Source organism: Puma concolor, chromosome D1, assembly GCF_028749965.1.
Source record: "Puma concolor isolate L17-30 chromosome D1, mPumCon1.1.hap2, whole genome shotgun sequence".
Taxonomy (NCBI): domain Eukaryota; kingdom Metazoa; phylum Chordata; class Mammalia; order Carnivora; family Felidae; genus Puma; species Puma concolor.
The window spans coordinates 14518709-14535765 of record NC_141676.1 but is presented as its reverse complement, the minus strand read 5'-3'; the positions used below and the strand labels follow the sequence as shown (position 1 = coordinate 14535765).

At 38.1% G+C, this 17057-nt stretch overlaps 1 protein-coding gene and 1 pseudogene across 1 annotated transcript; both read right to left on the bottom strand.

Annotated features, from left to right (window-relative positions):
- Positions 1-763: 763 nt before the first annotated feature.
- LOC112865155 (olfactory receptor 5W2-like) lies at positions 764-1687 on the bottom strand. The gene has a single exon (XM_025928197.2). The coding sequence runs from the start codon at positions 1685-1687 to the stop codon at positions 764-766; it is 924 nt and encodes a 307-aa protein (XP_025783982.2).
- A 9866-nt stretch (positions 1688-11553) lies between these two features.
- LOC112865153 (olfactory receptor 5W2-like) lies at positions 11554-12372 on the bottom strand (annotated as a pseudogene).
- Positions 12373-17057: the final 4685 nt, after the last annotated feature.

Here is a 17057-nt window from a genome sequence, read left to right as displayed (position 1 = left end):
GAAAAAAAAAAAAAAAAAAAGTTTGTGAAGATTTAATCTAAGATGCACATACTAGAATAATATTAGCAAAGCAAGTGTGTGTGTGTGTGTGTGTGTGTGTGTGTGTGTGTGTGAATTTACAAAGTCTCCTTGCATCAGCTTTGCAGGGGACACTCATTCATTAATTTAATAAATGTTTTAAATGGCATCTGGAGCTGAGCTTTGTAAATAACAGAGTAGAACTCTTGGTGAACAATCCTGGAAAGGGTATTGCATTCACAGAACTTTGAGCTGGGGCAGGATATTTTTAATTTATTCTTATATATTTACTTACTACCGAAATACTTGTGAGTGCCATGATGGAACATTTATAGGGTGATACCAGTCCACAGGAAGGGTGCAAACAAACCCAACTTAACTCACAGACATTCCCCTCTGGCTGAACAAGTTTATTGAACTCATCACTTACAAAATACTATAATCTTAAGGAGTTATGTTTAACTGACACGAGAAGAGTAGTTCGCAGGGGCACCCCCATGAACAGAGAAAGCGGGTATAAAAAGATCCTTTTTGCAAACCAGCAATAACCTAGTATTACTCTTTCTTAGTCTGAGAAGAAGGCTAAGATCAATAATGACTCCCCACACTCAATTTAGGTACAATGATAAACGATAGAAAACATCTAGAAGGTTGTATTGGTGAGACTATAGGAATCTATGCCAAAGGATCTGAACTTCAGCTGTCAGAATCTTTTAATAAATACTTTTTGGTGAAAAATCCAACTTCAAGTACTGATTATTTTTTTCAGGGCACCTTTCACATCCTTATTCCGTAAGCTGTAGATCAGTGGGTTTAACATTGGGATGACAACCGTGTAGAACACAGAGGCCATTTTGTCCGTGTCCATAGAGTAACTGGAGCTGGGTCGGAAATACATGAACAGGAGTGTGCCGTGAAATATGGCCACTGCGGTCAAGTGGGAGGCACATGTAGAAAAGGCTTTGCGTCTCCCTTCCGCTGAGTTCATTCTGAGGATGGTCATTATGATGTAGGTGTAGGAGAGGAGGACGGTGATGACGCTGCACCCCACCACACAACCAATGAAAGTGAACATCACTATCTCGTTTATAGATGTATCCGAAGACGAGAGGGACAGCAAGGGTGGGATGTCACAGAAAAAGTGATTGATGATATTGGAATTGCAGAATGCCAATCGAAACGTGCAACCGGTGTGGATTGCCGAATCCACAAATCCCACGATGTAGGCAAGGGCCACGAGCTGGATGCGGATTCTCCTGGACATGGCCATTGTATACAGAAGTGGATTACAGATGGCTGCATACCGGTCGTAAGCCATGACAGCCAACATGAGACACTCCACATCTGTGAAGGCCCCGAAAAAATACAGCTGAATTGCACACGAGTTGTATGGAATCTTCTTTTGCTCAGATAAGAAGCCAGCCAGCATCTTGGGAGAGACAGTGGAGGAGTAGCAGACATCACAGAAAGACAGGTTGCTCAGGAAATAATACATGGGTGTGTGGAGCCTGGAGTCCAGTTTGATCAGCAGGATCATCCCTAGATTGGCAATCATGGTTATGGCATAAACCAGCAGAAAGAACACAAAGAGCCCCTGCTGCACATCTTTTCTTCCAGTAAGTCCTAGGAGTATGAAGTCCGTCATCACAGAGCAGTTCTCAACAGCCATCGCTGAGATCTGGGAATCCCTGGTTGTGAAAGAAGGAAATGGAACCACGATTAACATCATTCTATTATCTTAGTAGTTAAACTGCTGGTCCTTTCTATTTTTCTGTATTCAGGAAAAGAGATGAGCAGTGCCGGAACTGTTTAGGTTAAACAGACTATCCTGGAAATATATACATACCCATACCAATCGATTACATGATAGTGATAATAATATTGCCTGCATTTCAACAGCACTGTACAGAATTTGTAGCACACTTTTCATCCAAATTAAATCATGCTATTTCCACACCACCTATGTAGTTTTTATGATAACTTTTGCTATGTCTAGCTTATAGATTGGAAACAATATCCTCGTAGTTTGAGGCAATAATTCTCACAATAATCCAGGTATTCTCATAAGGTAGCTGTTTTTGTTAAATTTTGCCAACATGAGTTATATCCTGTAATAGAGAAGCATAATTAAGTAAGAGGTGCAGGTGATGAATATATTCCTTTGTTTTGCCTCATCATCCAAGAAAGTGGAGTGGACAGAGGTCTGGTAGTTTCCTGGATATGACGTTCTCCCACAACCCCATTAATTCTATGTTCTATCCAGTCTCAATAAACAAGAGGTAGAGATAGTTTGTTCCAGGACCCACTGGAGCAAGGCAGATGGTGGTTGCTGGACAATACGGTGGAAGGGTCTCCATGAGCGCTACGGCAGAGTGGATAGACAAGAGTATGCTGAGGCAAACCACGCTCTCCTCGGACAGTTGCTCTTGCTCAGGAGAGAGTAGGAAGAATTTGGGGGACCAAACTGTAGGGATGCTGGATGCTGATCACAGGGACAGGGCAGCAAGAAAGGGAAAATGGTTTAGTGTGTGAGTCCATCTGCCTTAATTTACTATAATCAACAAGATCTATTCACCAACAGGTCAGATGCATAAGTCACATGGTAAAAGTACTCATAAATTCACAGTCTCTAACCTCAGATAGACTCATTTATGAATTGCACCCACAACCTAATTTTCTAGAAAGTGTAATATTATTTTATTGTTTTCACTGAATGCTCTTGCACAGAATATCTCTGAAATCTGCCTCTCTTTGCTTTAAAAAAGTTGGTGGTGGGGTGCCTGGGTGGCTCAGTCAGTTAAGCGTCTGCCTTCAACTCAGGTCATGATCTCGCAGTTCATGGGTTCGAGCCCAGCGTCGGGCTCTGTGCTGACAGCTCAGAGCCTGGAACCTGCCTCAGATTCTGTGTCGCCCTCTCTCTCTGCCTCTCTGCCCTTCTGACGTTCTGTCTCTGAATAATAATAATAAATAAACATTAAAAAAAAAGTTGGTGGTCTTTGGGAGGCCAGCAGAAATCTGTGTCCCACAGTTGTATTTTACCCAATGAATGATGTTTGTGCAGTATCATAAGTGACCTCTTCTATTCCATGAGGACATAAGAATAATGGAGATGAAAGACAGAAAATGAATATCTGAATAATGATCTAGTGTTCAATGTGCATATTTCCAAACTGTTGGCCTCACCTCCTTTAAATACCTGTCCCTGTGGACATATCAGTTAAAATTGTCTTCCTTTAACAACGAATATTTTTTTTTAATATACAATGTGACAGTAAGAGATTTAAAATAATAAAAAAATGTCCAACTAGCTTGAGAGTCCACGCTCCCATTTTATTGTCGCCCTTGCTATCTGTGTATTTATGCATTTAAGATACATTGATCCAAGTAATTAAAGTTAAAATATTTCATATTCTCCTTTGGTTTTATCACATGCTTTCAGTTGAAAAAGATAAAAATCTAAACAAATCTAAAGTATAAATTAAAAAAAATATATATATATATATCAGTACCTTCCCCAGAATTACTAACTCTGTTGTACACAGCTCTGTCTGCAGGAGGTTCAGCAAGCATTGTCTCCTGAATGAGCCAGATTATATAGTCATCTCTGTATCTGGTCCCTGGCTGTTGAACACTTGGCCTCTAAGGAATAAGTCACTTAAAAAAATGACATCATTTATCATCTGATATTTCATATAGGCTGCGTGATGGAAAAATACAGACTTCTAAAAAAAGTTCCTTTTGTTCCTCTCTATTATTACTCCTCAATGGTATACTTAATTAGCAAGAGTAAAATGACTCCAGTCAATGAGAATTCCTTATTTCAAGTTTACTACTCTTCATAGAAGCATTTTGTTTAATTCCATGATTTACAAACAAATACCTGCTCACATTTATACATTATAATGTGTATGTGTACACATTATACATATATACATTTACACACATCTACAGACACTCTTCCATAAAAATATTCATAAAATAAAAGTTGTTGTAAAAATAGCCAAACAAAAAAATAAACAAACAGAAAAACCTGCCATAATCTCACTGCCTAGGGAAAAGTAGATTTCATTGTCTATATTATTGGATATGTAATTTTTAAGCAAAAATGGCATCAGAACATACATTATATATAACAAAAGTATTATGAATAGAGGCAACGCATTTCTATTAATGGACATTAATTTATTCAAAGGCATTTTTTCCTTTTTACCTTAGTCAGATTTATATTGTTTAGTTATCAACGCATAGTATGATATATTTCATGTATTAATACGCATCCCTGGTTGTCTTTAACAACTTATAATATGACGCAGAGATTGGGGCGCCTGGGTGGCTTAGTCAGTTAAGTGTCCAACTTCAGCTCAGGTCATGATCTCACGGCTCCAGAGTTTGACCCCCACGTCAGGCTCTGTGCTGACAGCTCAGAACCTGGAAACTGCTTTGGATTCTGTGTCTCCTCTCTCTCTGCCCCTACCCCTCTAGTGCTCTGTCTCTCTGTCTCTCAAAGATAAATAAACATTAAAAAATTTTAAAAAAAGAAGAAATTGAAACCCAGAGGGAATAAGTAAACTTCTATAGTCCCATAGTCATTGAATTTCATTGAATCCATAGGGTTTGCTCACTATAGATTCCTCGATATAATGCAATGAAGCAAAGCTATCTTAAGGATAACTCTCTTAAGTACTCTTACAGAATGCTGTAGTGTCTTTATGTTAAAGTGACCCTTGAAAACGTACAAATTAATAATGCACAGACTTGTAGCTTTCTGAGAGAGCTGAGAGACCATTAAAGTCTCAATTATCCACCAAGGTAGGATCCAACGACGGATGATTGACAACAGGAGGGTTACTATGTTGGAGGTAATCTGGTTTATTTATATTAGTTGGGTACTTGATCATTATTAGCATTGATGTGAAGAGAAAGTGATGTGGCAGGTGGCTTCATTGCACAATTGCAGGAAGCAAATAAGAGAGAAAGAAATTGGTTACCCTGGAACTTATATAACATGGTAACTTTGGTGGATAATCATTGTATTGTGATTGAACAACATTTTATCATGTGTGAACAAATCATTGCTGTACACATACAAGCATAGGTGGGATGTGTTTTTTAAACAACCACTGCTAATTGATATTCCATAAAAAGTAAAATAATCATATGTATCACCTGTATTTCTTGAGTCTTAACATCGCTAATTTGATGGCCACACAATCTGCAAGTCCAAAATTTGTGTAAGCAGACAAAAAAAGCAAGATGTGCATGGCATCTACCAGATTGTACGTGTCAGGGCTTCAGGTAGTTTCATATTTCTTCTGAAACCTCACCCGGAGGAAACAGAAACATAGGTTTGGCTCTTTTGACTATTTTTTACTTGTTTTATTTGTTGTTATGGAGTTTCCCCTTGCTTTCCATAAAGCCAGACTACTCTTGAGGCAAAAATTCAATAAAGTCAGTGTGTTTTTAATTTTTGGAAAAGTGATTCTAGTGACAATTGTTAATGCTTCTTCTGAACGTATTGCTACTCTTTGCGTGATGTTTCCAATACTGAAACACCAAATGTACTCCTCTGGGACATGTTGTTGACACAAATCTTAAACCACCTAAGGAATTGCCGATAACTTGCCATCCGATGAACTCAAGAAAATGACGCATTTGTGTTGCGTGGGCACTTTACTACTGTTCTCTATATGTCTGATGCATATTTGGAGGTTGACGTGGAGCCACCCTCAGTCACCTCTCCTGAGTCCTCTCCATGCTCATTTTCCTGGCAGGTGCTTCCCTGTCTGCAGGGAGGTCAGATCTCCTCAGGCTACATTCTGTTCATACGGGTGCCAAGCTTGAACTTCATAAACATGGCCGTCCCTCCGGACTATGTAGTCTAATCCCAGTCCCCTTTAGGTGGGGAGGATGCGTGGCAATATACTGCACAAAATTGAAAAATATAAATTAATTCCCGAAGGAATTTGTTTGTTAAGACAGAGTGGCTTTCTAGAATTATGAAGGGAAAGACTGAAGGCAAAGTTTAGGATGTCATAGAAAGACAAGTGAGAAAATAATCTGTAACTAAACAATTCCTTTGGTGCCACAGTCACCCCTAAGCATTGCACTACATAGAAACTGTCTACTTATGAACTCCTTCCTTCAGAAAATAGTTTTCTGGCCTGAGTCATGGGCCATTATGAATAATTTCTGTGCATGATACTGGTACCAAGGAAAATTAAGTCTTCCTGCTGGAAGAAACAAGAAAACCAGGAGCTGTGGGTTGCTAACATCTGTATTCTATAAGCAAACAATTCATTTTCAGCAACATATGGGATAATTATTTAATGAAATATTTTCTAAAAGTTGCATTCTTTGTTAATTTTACAGAAGTATCTTGAAAATACTGTATAAAATAAACTGCTAGGGTTTAAAAAAATTTGCAGTTTTCTACAACTGAATAATAACTGCGTATCTTTTTAGAATTAATTTTAAAGTTGTATATGTGTATTATTTTATTTAAAAAAAAATTTTTTTTAATGTTTATTTATTTTTGACAGAGAGAGACAGAGCACGAGCGGAGGAGGGGCAGAGAGAGAGGGCGACACAGAATCCAAAGCAGCCTCCAGGCTCTGAGCTGTCAGCACAGAGCCCGATGCGGGGCTTGAACTCACAGACAGCGAGATCGTGACCTGAGTCGAAGTCGGACGCTCAACCGACTGAGCCACCCAGGCGCCCCAATGTGTATTATTTTAAAAACTACTAGTGACTTTTGAGAAATAAAAACATCCTGCACACATTATCTAGACGAAAACATGAACATAACAGCCTTTCAGAGACCATGAAACGAAACACAAATTGACGTCCAATATGGAAGGTTAGTATGTTTTTTAAAAAGTATGCTGAACTAAAATCGTTCAGTTTGTACGCTTGTCTAGATTCTTACACCCAATGTTATGTATACAAGATTCCCTTATGCCATTGCCTCTGGTGATAGTTTATTCATTCTGTTTGTTGTGTGGCATCCCAATGTTTGGGGCCTTCTGTAAGAGACACTGCCCCACAGTTTTTCAGAGTTGTGCATCACTTCTGATCCCTGCTGTCAACGTGTAAGAGTCACAGTGGTTCTGCATTCACACAAGTGCTTGATGCTCATATCGTAAATCATTTTCATTTTGGCCATTCTTCTGGTGGGCCAAAGTCCAGCCTTGAAGACTTACATTTTATTCACCTGAGTCCTAATGAAGTTGTATAACCATTTCTGAGAAGTGCCTGTTAAATTTTGAAGGCAGAAAAAGAGGTAAAGAAGGTGTGAAGAAGCTGTGTTTACAAGTATGTGGCCTTCCACTACTCACACTCTCTAGCTGATATCATTATTGCCCTTCCGGTCAAATCAGCTTAAGTGATTGTTTTGTACGAAGATGAAGCCCCTCACGTGGTTTGTTTGTTTGTCGTTTTAATGTTTCCAATGGTGGAGATAGGTTTACACAGCTGTAGAATCACAGATTGGGGAGATGGATTAAGGCAACCGGAAAGGGCCTTAGAGATAATCTAGTTTGAGATCCTCTTTTACAGAGTGGGGGTGAGGTCTAGTGAGTCGTTGAACACCACAGCGATTTGGGGTTGCATTTGGTGCCATATTCACAACATATTTCTGGAGAGGAGTGTCCAAAGAGGTTTAAAGTTGCTGCCTCTGGCTTTTACACAGGAGCACCCATTTACTCGGTTACCGAGCTTTGCCACTGTTGTATTTTAACAAATGGTGTCACACAACCTACCACTGTGTGCATCCATCTGCTCACTGCGTTATACAAATGCCCAAATGTACCATCACGATGTCATTTTTATCCTTAGGGATTTCAGTGCAAGGCTGAAGGAAAGGAGTCCAGATATGGCAACATGTCTATTATATCAATAGTCACTTGTATGGTAATACTGGATAATAATTCTTTCATCAGTCCCTGGTGGATGTGTGGGGACATTGTGATGTAGAGGGTGGAAGGAAATGGGTGAGGAAGAAAGTACATGAACCAGAATAGACCACAAAGCTTTTTGATGTGTTCCCTATTTCTGTAGAATTCCACATGGAAGGGTTAGTTCAGCCATCTGCCCTAAGTTCCTATTTAAGTCATGAAGCTACTATTCAATATTCTGAGACAGTGATTTTTCACTCTCTAATTACATAAATTCAGGGAGATGAAGCCTACAGTTAATCAAGTTGGTTTCTTCCATTTTTAGATGAGCTTAAAATATCTCATTTAATTGGTTTATGACTTCACACTCATTAGATGTGATTAAAGAAGCCAGTATGTGCATCAAATCAATCTTTACATGATATTACTGTTATATGTCATATGGAAGGGTGATGCCATATTTATAACTGCTGAATGAGAAGCCTCTGATCAACCCACTAAGCTTCTGACTTGTTTAGACTTTACTGCATTTCAAAAAGTTAAGAAAGATTAACAAAAGTGTATTGATAAATTGGGAAAATATGGTACAAATGGAAGTTCTTAAACCTTTTTTTCCCAAAAGAAGCCTTCCCATTGATTTTTTCCACCACCATATTTTCCCCCCGATTTGTCAGTTTCCCATAAATGCCCCTCTCAAAAGCAGAGAAGCCTTTTGACGTTTGCTTCCATTCTGAAATTCTTTCACCAAGGGCAGTTATAATTACTGAGGGGTATAATTCTAATAGTAATTAAGAATGGCATTGAGTCTTACATGGTCCTACAAACACATAGCCATATCCATGTTTTCTCAGTAAGATTCTTTTAGGGGTTGACATCAGAAAACTTGAGCAGAGCTAGATAAAGAAGAAAACATCCAGGGAGGACATAGATGAATGCTTTTTTACTCCCCATATAATTAATATAAGTATTTATATAGGCATTAATTTAGTATCCACAACCATTTATAAATATTTTCATAAAAGCTATTAAATACATATACAAAACATATATTATATTCTCATTTAATTATGTTCTGAAAATTTCTAATGAACATTCAAAAAGAGTGTCAGCAAAACAAAATAAACACAAAACAACCCAAACAAAAATGTTATCAGGTGTGTGGGTTTTTTTAAATGTTTATTAATTTTTGAGAGAGAGTGAGAGGCACAGAATGAGCGGGGAGGGGCAGAGAGGAAAAGAGACACAGAATCCAAAGCTGACTCTAGGCTCTGAGCTTTCAGCACAGAGCCCAATGTGGTTTCGAACTCATGGACCGCAAGATCATGACCTGAGCCAAGTCGGATGCTCAGCCAACTGAGCCACCCAGATGCCCTAGGTGTGTGGTTTTTATTATTTATTTGTTTTTCAATTTTTGTGTCCCAGACACAATAAAGGCACTGGATTGGTAAGGATGATACTCAACCTTCACCAAAGAATACTCACAGTCTTATATTGGAGATAATGGTCAAATCAACTGAGCCATATGTACAGGGATGCTTTGAGGAGAGTAAATTATTTATAATTTAAGAACATCATTTAACCAGGACTGGGAAGGCAGAAGAAGGAAAGAAGAGCCAAGTGGAAGTGACTGTATTGAGAATTTCAACACAAGGAGGTACTTTAGCAGGACCCTCCACTTGGCACTTTTATCCTTCTCATTTTCATCTTGGGGGGGGGGGGCAGAATAAGCCACCCCAAAATATACCACTTTGGCTATTGATTATTTTAAATTAAAGTTACTTAAGAAACAGCAGGTGCAAGAAGGACACTCTGACTTTCCTTTGTCCTGAAAGCAGGAAATAAATTTCCTATGTGAAAGGTACCCTTCCTGTACCAGGAGAAAGAGAGACATCCTCTTCACCAGAGAGGGAATTGAGGGCTGAGGAATCTGCATAAACAAACTGTTACCTCTTTACTTATTTACTAATCCAAGCCCACACTTCTTTGTCATGTCAATTCTTCACAAATATATTGTTTCAGGCTCCTGGGTAGTTCTGGTGGTTAAGTACCCACCCATCTGACTGTGGCTCAGGTCATGATATCGCTTTTGTGAGTTTGAGCCCACATTGGACTAGCAGCTGTCGGCACAGAGCCCACTTCAAATCCTCTGTCCCCCTCTTTCTGTCCCTCTTCCAGTCATGCTCTCTCTCTCTCAAGAAAAAATAAACATTAAAAAACCCCAAATATATTGTTTCTTTGTCTAAAAAATATACAAGCTACCTGTTCTGGTTACTTGAGTTTTATATTTTTATGAGATCGTGTACTTATGAAATTAAATTTGTTTTTCTCCTGTTAATCTAATATCTTTTTTTCTTTTTAAAATTTATTTATTTAAATACAAATTAGTTAACATACATTGTAGTATTGGTTTCAGGAGTAGAACCCAGTGATTTATCACTTCCATATGACATCAGTGCTCATCTCAACGAGTGCTGTCCATAATGGCCATCACCCATTTAGCCCATCTCCGGATGCACTTCTCTTCCAGCAAGACTAGGCTTGTTCTCTTTATTTAAGAGTCTCTTATGGCTTGCCTCCCTCTCTGTTTTTATCTCATTTTTCCTTCCCTTCCCCTATGTTCATCTGTTGTGTTTCTTAATTTCAAGTATGGGTAAAATCGTATGATGTTTGTCTTTCCCTGACTGACTTCTTTCGCTAAGCATAATACACTCGAGTTCCATCCATGGTGTCACAAATGACAAGATTTCATTCTTTTCGGTTGCTGAGTACTACTCCATTGTATATATAAACCACATCTTCGTTATCAATTCATCAGTCAATGGAAATTTGGGCTTTTTCCATAACTTGGCTATTGTTGATAGTGCTGCTGGACACCTTGGGGTGCATGTGCCCCTAATTATTAGATCAGTCAGAGAACCAGGAAGAGAAGAAAGGAAAAACTTTGCTCCCCTACAACTACATAACCTCTGAGAAGGCATTGCCCTGCCCACCTCAGGACCTGTAATTGTAACCTCTTCATTTGGATTCCTTTCTTCACCCCATCACCACTGTATCCCTCTTCACCATTTTGATCTGAAATGAAATTTCAGAGGATCTTCTCTGCACTCTAGAGGTAGACATTTTGCTTGAACTGAGAGTATCTTGACTTTTCACTTCAGGGAAATTTAGAGTTTATCATGAATAATTTGTAATATTAATGAATTAATTTTATTTCTTTTTATTACATTATTGAACTCACTAGTATACAAACTACTGGAATCACCATGAAATGCAAGACACCTATAGTGCAACAGGTGTATACTAAACACTAATGGCTCTTAGAATAATTAAATTAGTGCATAAAATTAACAACTAATACAAAATTGACACACTAACATGAAGACTGATAAATTTTCCAAATATTAAGCATGACTGACTTAAAATGGAGACATACAATAAAATATAGGGTACCTAAATATTGGCATCATAGTAGCATAGTAAAATACTATGTTAGTTAAGGTATTTGAGACAATTTAATAATATAATATACCATGGAAGTATAATAGGAGATTTGAAAACAGAAGAGTGCATTTGCATGTGTATGTATATAAATATATATTTATTTGTACTATGTGACTATTTACTTAAAATCACATTTTATTTTTCAACTTTCCACCATCTTTTTCACATCCTTGTTCCGTAGGCTATAAATCAGAGAATTTGACATGGGAATCACACGAGTGTAAAACCAAGAGTTCATTTTGGGTTAATCCAGGAAAGAGGAATAATTTGGCCAGGAATATATCATAGAAAAGCATAGTTCCCCAGAAGACTCTAACAGCCATTAAGTGGGAAGTGCAGGTGGAGAAAGCTTTGAACCTCCTCTCAGCAGAGCGAATCTTCAAGACTGATACGACAATAAGGGACAAGAACTCCTAAAAGAGTGCTCCATTCAATGAAGGCAAAAATGTTAAAAATAACAAAATCATTGGACTGTGCATCTGAGCAAGACAGCAATAGGAGAGTAGAGATATCAGAGAAGAAATGATTAATCATATGACCTACAGAAGACATAAGCGGGATGTTCATGTCAGGGGTATCAAAGCAGCTGACATTCCCACCATAAGTATCCTAGCCATGGACAGGGAGCACAAGGGGTTGCCAATGACTTTATACCAGTGAAAGACCATCATCAACAACAGTAGACACTCAGAATCTGCAGATACAGAAGATGAAGAATTGCCTGTGATGGAAATTGATTTGGTGTTAGCAAATAGATCTACCAGCATCTTGGGCCCAATTGGTATGCAAAAGCAGAGGTAACAGAAGGCAGGTGACTGAGGAAAAAGTATCTGTGTGTGAAGCTGGGAATCCATTTTAATTATAAAGGACATTCCAAGAGTTTCCAGGAGATTAACGAGATACATATCTAGAAACATGGTAAATAAGGCCACTTCGGTGTCCAGTTATTGGTAATTGCCAAGGGAAATAATTCAGACAAAAGGGATCAATTAACCCTGACCTTCCTCTTCATTCTTGTTGCAAACTTTTACAAAAACACTCAAAATTATAGTTCATAATTTGACTCTTCTAGGATTATCCATGATAAATTCCCCCTTTTTATTCCTTTTATTAAAAAAAATTTTTTTTTCACATTTATTCGTTTTTGAGAGACAGAGAGACACAGAGTGTGAGTGGAGGAGGGGAAGAGAGTGAGGGAGACAGAATCCGAAGCAGACTCCAGGCTCTGGGCTGTCAGCACAGAGCCCGACCCGGGCCCAAACCCATAAACTGCGAGATCATGATCTGAGCTGAAGCTGGAAGCTTAGCCAACTGAGCCATCCAGGTGCCCCAAGTCCTATTTTCTTTTTTTTTTTAATTTTTTTTAAATTTACATCCAAATGAGTTAGCATATAGTGCAACAATGATTTCAGGAGTGGCATCCTTAATGCCCCTTACCCATTAAGCCCATCGCCCCCTCCCACAACCCCTCCAGTAACCCTGTTTGTTCTCCATATTTGAATCTCTTATGTTTTGTCCCCCTCCCTGTTTTTATGTTATTTTTGCTTCCCTTCCCTTATGTTCATCTGTTCTGTGTCTTAAAGTCCTCATATGAGTGAAATAATATATTTGTCTTTCTCTGACTAATTTCACTTAGCATAATACCCTCCAGTTCCATCCACGTAGTTGCAAATGGCAAAACTAATTCTTTTTGATTGCCGAGTAATACTCCATTGTATAGATATACCATTTCTTTATCTGTTCATCCATCAATGCACATTTGGGGTCTTTCCATACTCTGGCCATTGTTGATAGTGCTGCTATAAACATGGGGGTGCATGTGTCCCTTCAAAACAGCATACCTGTATCCCTTGGATAAATACCCAGTAGTAAAATTGCTGGGTCGTAGGGTAGTTCTATTTTTAATTTTTTGAAGAACCTCCATACTGTTTTCCAGAGTGGCTGCACCAGCTTGCATTCCCACCAGCAATGCAAAAGAGATCCTCTTTCTCTGCATCCTCACCAACATCTGTTGTTGCCTAAGTTGTTAATATTAGCCATTCTGACAGGTGTGAGGTGATATCTCATTGTGGTTTTGATTTGTATTTCCCTAATGATGAATGATGTTGAGCATTTTTTCATGTGTCGGTTGGCCATCTGGATGTCTTCTTTGGGGAAGTGTCTATTAATGTCTTTTGCCCATTTCTTCACTAGATTCTTTGTTTTTTGGGTGTTGAGTTTGATAAGTTCTTTATAGACTTTGGATACTAACCCTTTACCTGATATGTTGTTTGCAAATATTTTCTCCCATTCTGTCAGTTGCCTTTTAGTTTTGCTGGTTGTTTTCTTCATTGTGCAGAAGCTTTTTATTTTGATGAGGTCCCACAAGATATTAGCCACCTGGATCCAGTAATACATTAAAAAAAAGTTATTCACCACGACCAAGTGGGAGTTATACCTGGGATACAAGGCTGGTTCAATATCTGCAAATCAATCAATGTGATTCCTCACGTCAATAAAAGAAAGGCCTATTTTCTTAATAACCTCCCAGCTCCCTTTAAAAAACCCCTGACCTAAATGACCCCATTTCATTTCACCTTTCGTTTTTAGCAATTTAATTTAATTTAATTTAATTTAACTTAATTTAACTTAATTTAATTTAAATTTAATTTACTAATTTAATTTTACATTATTTTATTTTGAGAAGGTGAGTGGGTGGGGGGAGAGGGGCAGAAGGGGAGAGTATGCTGAATATGGAGCCTGATGTGGCACTTGACCCCACAACCCTGGGATCATGGCCTGAGCCGAAATCAAGAGTTGGACCCTCCACCGACTGAGCCACCCAGATGCCTCTATTTTACCTTTCAAACAAACGACAAATGAACGACAATTGCACACCGACGCCTAAACAAAGAAATAGAATTGTTTGGCAGTTACATTGCAGTTAATTCAACTAAGTAAGCAGGTACAACGTAATTCTTTTACAAATTTCTAAATGCTTGATTTCTCATTTTTCCAAAAAAAATATGTCTTTCTTCTATTCTTTAAATTTAATCATACAGAAACCTACTTGAAACTGGTGTTTCTGTTCTTACCTCTGGTACATACACATAGCAGATTGTATTTATTTTCTACCTTGTGATTGTTGGGACTTAAATCAAAAGCCACTATCTTCACTCATCATTACGTGAACATGATTAATTTGATTTGTGGTTATGTATTTTCCGTGATGAATGGTGTCTCAACTTGGCAAAGGCTGAACTTTTCATGCTTATCACCAAATTGATCAAAGACAGAAAATAACAGAATTTATTTCAATGTTATGTTCATGGTCACCATGAATCTTTCACCTCCTTTAGTAAAAGCATATACTAATGAATTTCAAATAGACCTATTTAATAATTTTCATCTGTTTCATTGTTCATCCTGTTTCTTCCATTTCTGAAATATCTCCTTCACTTCTCATTTAGAAATCTGGTAGTTTTTCATACTACTTTTTTCATTAGTCATTGTTTGGTTCTTTCTCCTCAACTATATGTCGTTCACCCTCATTTCAATGATTTTATGACTGTATAACATCCATTACTCCTAATATACTCATTATAGAATATGATTTTTATCTATTTATACGTGTGCCTTTCTACATTCCCATAATCCTGGACACAAATATTTGCATTAGTAAAAACTCAGTAAATGTGTGTTAAATATTTTCTTATTGAGGGTACCTGGGTGGCTCTGTTGGCTAAGAGTCTGACTACAGCTTAGGTCCTGATCTTGTGGTTTGTGACCTTGAGCTCCGCATCAGGCTCTGTGTTGACAGCTTGGAGACTGGAGCCTGCTTCGGATTCTGTGTCTCCCTCTCTCTCTGCCCCTCCCCACTCATGTGCTGTCTCACTCTCTCTCTCTCTCTCAAAAATAAATAAACATTAAAAAAAATTTTAAGATTTTCTTATTGTAAGGCCGATGGATGTTCAACAGAGTAAAAATAAACAAATTTTGAGACCTGTTCTTGCAAATATATTTCATTTGTACAAGGACAATTCTTTAAGAAAAAAAAGTGTTGGGATGATGCTTTAACAACAACAAAGCCAAGTTCTGTTTGTTTCCAAAAATAACCCTTATGTGCCATAATTTATGGTAGTGATTTGAAAATTGGGAGGTACTAGAATTTTAAGTATATTTAAATTCCTCCTGGACAGCTATCAACATAATGTTCCACCATCCCTGAATTTTGTCCAAACATGTTGCTGTTCCCTGACTTCACTGGGACAGAGAGATGAATCCTACATTTCCATTTTTTCCGACCATAAAAACGCCTCTACCTTCCTTTTCATTCAACTGTCGTCTTCTAAGCATCTTTTCATTCAACACTGAATTCCTGAAGGCAAAAGGTGTGAATTTAATTAATTCATTGTGGGGGCTCAGTTGGTTAAGTATCCAACTTCGGCTCAGGTCATAATCTCATGGTTTGTGGGTTCAAGCTCCACATGGGGCTCTGTGCTGACAGCTCAGAGCCTGGAGCCTACTTAGAGTTCTGTCTCCATCTCTCTCTGCCCCTGCCCTGTTTGTGCTCTGCCTGTTTGTGCTCTGCCTCTCTCTCTCTCTCTCAAAAAATAAACATTAAAAAAAAAAAATATATATATATATATATATATATATATATATATATTCATTGTGGAGTTCTTAACAAAACTTTGTGCTTTTCATATAGTATTTAACTGATCTCCATATGTATCATCATACATTTTTAATATTGTGTTTCCTAGGCTGTCTCTTAATCTCATTATACATATACTGAAAATATGATACATATGTAATTAGTAAACTGAAGTTCCCTAAGCATCATGTTTGTCTGACCCAAAGCATTTCCTCTTAATATTAATTCCTATTAATATTCCCAACTACAGTGTAGTCATAAAAAATAAAATATCTCTTTTAAGAAGAAGTAACTCTGAGCTATTGTCATGAAATGTTCTAGTGTGTTTACTTCAAATTTACAAAAACAGCAACCCACAGATTCTTAGAGTTCTAAAAAGCTGAGAGACCATCCAAGTCCTATTTGTAAATCAAGAGAAGATGCCACGGGTGATGGAGGGCAGATGGGAACAATAGGAAGAGCTTGCAGACTGAGAAAAGAATCTGCCTTATTTTATTCATCTTAGCCAGAACCCTTCGTTAATATTATTGCTCAATGGGTCACTGTATTGCACAAATCCAGGGAACACATAGAAAATAAGTAACATAGCAGTTTGTTGTCTATGTTTATAGGTCTGATTCTGCTTTTTGTTTGTTGTTTTGGTTTTTAGATTTCACATTTAACCGACGGCTGCCAGAAGAGAGGATGGGCAAAATGTGTGAAACGGAGTGGGAAACCCAGGCTTGCAGTAATGGAAAGAATAAGTCACAAGGATGAGAGATACGATGTAGGGAATACGGTCAATATGGCGACAGATGGTAGCTACACGTAATGGTGAGCACAGCATAGCGTATAGACTTGTTGAGTCACTATATTGTACACCTGAAACCCATGTAACACCACGTGTCAACTGTAGCCCCAAAATATAAGTAATGTAGTGGCCCTAAAGTCGCACCATGTGGCAATCTTGGGGAGTACTCACTGTAGTGGCCATGTCCCATGTGATACTTTATGATAGGTGATTCACTGTA